Source organism: Meles meles, chromosome 15 (genome assembly GCF_922984935.1).
Source record: "Meles meles chromosome 15, mMelMel3.1 paternal haplotype, whole genome shotgun sequence".
In the NCBI taxonomy this organism is placed as follows: Eukaryota; Metazoa; Chordata; class Mammalia; order Carnivora; family Mustelidae; genus Meles; species Meles meles.
Genome location: NC_060080.1, coordinates 67,130,978 through 67,136,977, shown reverse-complemented (window position 1 = coordinate 67,136,977; position 6,000 = coordinate 67,130,978). Strand labels below are relative to the sequence as shown.

General features: G+C 32.6%; 1 protein-coding gene across 1 annotated transcript in view; it reads right to left on the bottom strand.

Moving 5' to 3' along the window:
- Nucleotides 1–1,466: 1,466 nt before the first annotated feature.
- The window catches only part of CLHC1 (clathrin heavy chain linker domain containing 1), a 33,695-nt gene continuing 29,161 nt past the window's right edge, over nt 1,467–6,000 (bottom strand). The window contains exons 11-12 of the mRNA XM_045979386.1: nt 3,137–3,316; nt 1,467–1,772 (exon numbers count right to left, since the gene is read on the bottom strand). Of these exons, the coding sequence (XP_045835342.1) occupies nt 1,576–1,772; nt 3,137–3,316 (377 nt within the window). The 3' untranslated portion in view covers nt 1,467–1,575. The remainder of the gene's footprint in view (nt 1,773–3,136; nt 3,317–6,000) is intronic.

The following is a 6,000-nucleotide window of genomic DNA, read 5'->3' as shown; positions in this document are numbered from 1 at the left end:
ATATCAAGGCTGCTGTCCTATCTTTTCTCTATCCCTTCTTTTTTTCTATCCTTTATCTTTTGTTTTCAAAGATCACAGCTAATGTTAAGGCCAGAAATAAAAATATTATGAGTTATTATAAACCTCTTAGTAATACATTGCTTTTTAAAATGTGTACATGTATTACTTTAAAAAATATTATGTTTTAGAAAATTGTAATTATGCATTACTCAGTCTGTGTTTAGCAATATGTGGAAAAACTGAAAACTCAGCCAGTACTCTTCAAGATTTAAAAGATAAGCCAAGCAACCCTAATATAAGCGTGGACAGTAGTTCAACATAGGCAGTAAGGTATCTCAACATATCAAATACTCCAAAGAAGGATAATTACACAAATACAAATGGATAGAAATGTGGGATTTAGTAAGTATAAGCCAAATAGAGGGATATACATTTCTGGGACCTATTATTTACTTAAGTAATTTATCTTCCACGAATTTCTGCATTATGTTATGTTATATTATGCATTATATTATGTTCTATTACACCCACATATTGCTAATTCTCATGACAAACCTTTAGAGGAGGTATTACTGCTCATATTTTACAAAGAGGAAGAGGTAAGACCAGAATTTGAATACAAGGCTGTCTGATTCCAAGTTCATATTCTGTCCGCTATTGAGTACAAAATAGACTCTAAATTTAAATTTAGTAGGGGAAAATTTGACTTTTCATTCTGACTCCATCTAAACGCAGCTCATTCTTACCATGTTCCATGAACAAGGCTGACATTCAGCTGGTATGGCATAAGGGCTAAAAGCTGTTATGATTAGTTGGGTCTCTGTTCTGTTTGACTGGGGATGCCCATGACATACTGATCACTAAATATTTTGAATATCCTACCTGTCTACGACACAGAGTTATTCAGACACTTGAAATCATCCAAAACCACCTCTCATATTTTCCATATCTATAGGTATCCCAGAAATGATAAAATGTAAAATCGGCTTCATGTAAAATTTGGCTAGTCTTTCTAGGTAAGAATATGCTAAGACTCCCAACTTGTAGAGTAGAAGCCTAACATTTGCCATTTACATATACCAAAACAAGGGGTACATCTTTAAATAAGTAGTATAAAATTACTATACTGTAGGTTTTCACCAGTGAGTCCAACCTTGAAATCATATCTTGCCTTTCTTGTTAAAAATCAGTCTCAAAGCATTCATTATCTGGGAAATTAGTTGGACAGGATATTATTCACACCTTCCTCAGTTCTTGCTGTAAAATTAGATCCCCAGAAAGAACTATATCTAGACATTAGCTTATGCCCTTAGATAGAAGTACCTAAACTGAGTTTTATACAAAGTTATACTCTTAGATTTTATCAAGATTCAGTATCAGAAATGACCATATAGAAAAAAGAAAGCAATGGTATAAATGTTTCAAGGACAAATCATCACAACAAAAACAGCATGATTTATTTCTGAGAGCTTCATACTTTAGATTTATTTTTAAGTTAGGTATGCCAAAATTAGTTTGCCCAACCAATACACATAAAATGTTATATAAGCTCCCTCAGCTGGTTAAGACACAGAACTACCAAAAAACATGTTCCATTAAGTTGACTGTATCATCCTCTTCAGAAATTTCAGTTACTCCAGCCTGAGAGCGAAGAATGGACATGATGTCTTGAGATAATTGGTCAAAGCCATTCTGTAAACATATATTTGCTATTTCTTGCCAGTTTTCTAATGAGAAAAATGGATCATTTATCATAAGATGTTCGACTATACCTGAGGGGAAAAGATTATAATATTATAGTATGGCACTTATCCTTATTTGAAAAACCACACTAAGCAATTCTTCAAAAATAGAAAGGGATATCATTTCAACTATTAAAGTAACCATTAAAGTTGATCCCTATAAGTTTAAAGTGGAGTGTTTCAATTCATGGTTTAAGTAATCAAGTGTTAGGTTCTTCATCTTTTTCATTAACCTTTTCATGCTGCACTTCAACCCTCTGCTATCTCTCGCATTCCCACACTTCTATTTATCTCCTTCTTGGTTGAAGGTTACAAGGAAGGGGTTTGAAAAAATGAAGAATGAGGGCTCAGCTTTATTCAGAGACTCTAAGATACCTCTAGACACTATAATATAACTGGGGCCTACAGGTCTAGTTTTCAAGATCCTTCTAATTCTTTTTATAAAATTCCCTAGTAGTGCTGACCCAAGGGCTTGAAACCCTCTTTGGCAAACCCTTCCTCCATCTCTGGATAGAGAGAGATCTCTTAATGATGGGGCTTCTATAACAAATATTTTTCTAAAGGAAATAAAAGAATGATTTTGTTTATTAAAGAAAGCTAATGATATTACTTACTTTTGAAAATGAGTTATGGTGACCCTCTTTGGAATATATTTATTTAGGGAACTCATTTCTTATCTATTACCTGCATTACTTATGAAACCTAATGAAAGAGGATCTCTTTTTAAAATATTGTCAGCACTATTATTTTATTTCTACCATGATTATTATTTTTCTGTCAAATAAAATATTTTATTTCATATCTGTAATGAAAATTTCAAAATTATCGTCCCAAATGCGTTTTCATGTAATTTACTATTCGTTCTTTTAACCCCATATAACAACTCAAAATCCAGCTATCTGCTCAAGTTCCTATATTAAATTAGAGAAAGCAAAGAAAAAAGTGAGAAGTAATTAGTTATTCTAGATCCCACTCCAGAGTTACATTCAGAGTAAACATAATGTGGAAATGACATTTACATATGCATTTGGTTTAAGAATAAAAATATATAGTGTTTATGTCTAAATAATATTTTAAATCATACAAAATTACTAATATACACATTTGTTAATGTATGTACAGTTTTTAGAGTAGTGTTAGCCAGTATAATTATCAAGATGTTCCCCTAAAACTTCACAAAGATTCTCTCTTCTTTGTAATTACCTCAAGAAATACATACTGTTGTCAACAGACTATATTGACATAGTAATCTTTACATTTATAAACTCCTAAAGTCAATTCCTGCCAAAAAGGAACTCTTAGGAAAAATGAGTTAACTCAGACTTAATGATCTTGAACCTGTCCCTAAATAACCCCCTACTTTCTCTTTTACGATAACATTTTACTATACTTACTTTTCCCACCTTTACTTATTTCTTGAAGTAGCTTAATGCCAACTTTTTTCATATCTACAGAAAACAGATCAAGTATAGCAAGACCAAAAGATAAAGATGGCGGTTTCCCATTCCATTCTCTAGTCAGACACTGAATTAATTCGATGTGAGGACATAACTTTATTAACTGCATCAGGTCATCTGAAAGTAAAAAAAAAACAAAAACAAAAAACTATGTCTCAACATCCTAGTATGATACATCAACTACGAACTGGGACCAGCTAATGTCTGTACCTGCCAAACAACACTTCTTTTTCCAATCCTTCCAAAGCCCTCAATGAACTCAACAGTACTCTCTCCAATTTAAAAAAAAAGAAAAAAATCATGCTCCACATAGCAAAAATATGAAAGAAAACTTCTTATAGCACAGACTACCAGAAAAACAAATTATCAAAGGGTAATTCTATTCTACCACAGGGTAGAATAGAAAGGATTAGATTGGCAATCAGGAAATCTGAGTTCTAATCACAGTTTTGCCAATTGCTTATTTTTTTGGATCTCAGTTTATGCACCTTAAAAGTGCTAGAATTGGAATCTCCAATTTCTAAGGTTCCATCTAACACTAAATTATGTTTGTCTATATCCTGATGATCATATTTGGACCAGTTTCTAGTCAGTATAATTTGTTTCTTCTCATGCCTTGCACAGAAAAAGGGTCTCAGTAATTTTTTTCCTAAAAATATCAAGTATTTAGAAACTCAAAAATGAAGACTTTAAGAAGGTATCAGTCAGTTAAGTAGCTAAAGGCTGAGCCATATGAAGTTGCCTGTATTTGACCATTTTTGACTCCAAATTCATATGGAATTTGAATTATACACTAGCTAACTATTGAGTTCATCTAGTACTGCAATCATGATTTACATTCTTAAATTTGTAAACTTTGTGTTAATTTACTAAAGTTTTTCAAGTAAAAATATACTTCTTGGGTCACAACAGAGGTAGTTTTCAGAATAATTTCTGACAGCCTTTCAAGAACTCCCATAAACATAATTTGCACTCTTACAGGCAATATAAGATAATTTAGTGTTTATTTAACACAAATTTCTGTACTGGGAACTTAAATCTATTAAATCACTGCATTTAATATTCAATATAAGTGAGATATTATTCTCACATTGAAAGGGAAGAAACAGGTTTAGAGAGTTAATTTTCCCAAAATTATAAACATGATATAAAGTAGAACAGTTCATCTGACCTCCCAGAGTCTATGACCTTCCAATCCATAGTAATGCTCCTCCAAAATAATAAATATATGTATGTGTATGCCCTGTATGCATGTATGTATACGTACCCATGCATGCACACACACACACACACACACACACACAACACAGAGAAATACAGAGAGAAATGGTAAAAGAAGAAACAAGGAATAATAGAATATAATTCTGTACCAACAAAGTAAAAAAATTTTTTTTAAATTTCCCTGGAGAAGAGGTAGAAGTTTATGATTTGGGTCACTCAAACTGGCCTGCACTAAGGTGAAGCTATTATACAGCACCCCTCTGCCTCCAACATTTCAGAACTCACACATCTCACTCTGCTTCATTCAATCAGGTATTCAAATCCCTTTCTCCCTGAATTCATTAATTAACCAATATTTATTCAAATATGTGCAAGGTATGGTCTCTGACTAATTAGGAGGAATATAAATTCAAATCTCATGACCTTTCCCCTCTGCTTACCACATTTTGGAATCCATTTCATCAATCCTTGGTTTGACATATTATTAACCATTTTTTTATCTCATGGATGTTCTGGGTTTTTTTGTTTTGTTTTGTTTTTTAAAGATTTTATTTATTTATTTGACAGAGATCACAAGCAGGCAGAGAGGTAGGCAGAGAGAGAGAGGAAGGAAGCGGGCTCCCCGCTGAGCAGAGAGCCCGACATGGGGCTCAATCCCAGGACCCTGGGATCATGACCGGAGCTGAAGGAAGAGGCTTTAACCCACTGAGCCACCCAGGCGCCCCATGGATGTTCTGTTTTAATAAGATTATAAAGGCATACCAAGTATGATACCTGTTTAACTCATAAATATATAGAGCAGTGGTTCTCAAAATATGGTCTAGGGTCTACAAAGTCAAAACTACTTTCATAAAAACACTAAGTTGTTATTTGTTTTTTTCATTCTCATTTTCTCACAAATATACATGAGACTACATGACATGTGATATTACAAAAGACTGAATATAGAAGTGGATATGGGAAGCCCACTATCATCTATTAAACCAGACATTACAGAGATTTACAAAATGTGGAAAATGCAACTCCTTTTATGAAATTCTTTGGTTTGGGAAGTTATTTTTTAATAAAAAAATATTTTATTATGATAACATGTCATGGGCTTATTGTTATTTTAAATGAATAAAGAAATATTTTTAAGTCTTCTGCTTTAATGTCTAACAGGATAAATATCAGTAGACATAACCCATATAAGTAAAAGCTCTTTGGGATTTCAGTGCTTTTTAGAAGTATAAAAGAGACCTGAGACCACAAAGTTTGAGAACCTCACATTTAAAATAGGTATTTCCAATTTCCAGACACGTATATTCACTTGTTTAATGATAATGGGAAGGTGAACAAACAAATCATTTCAGTCTTTATTCTAAAAATTATTAGGGGGGAGAAATAACTTTTAAAACAGATGCTCTTTTAGTCACACTTACGCTTTTGGAACAAATTTCTTAGAATTTTTCTGGTTTTGTTTGGCTTGGATTTTTTAATTTGTAAATGTTTGACTGATAGTCTAAATCTAAGAGAGAACATTTTTTTCTGAAGCCAGAAAGTATTAAAAAATTGAATCTGTCTCCCAAGGCCAATATGAT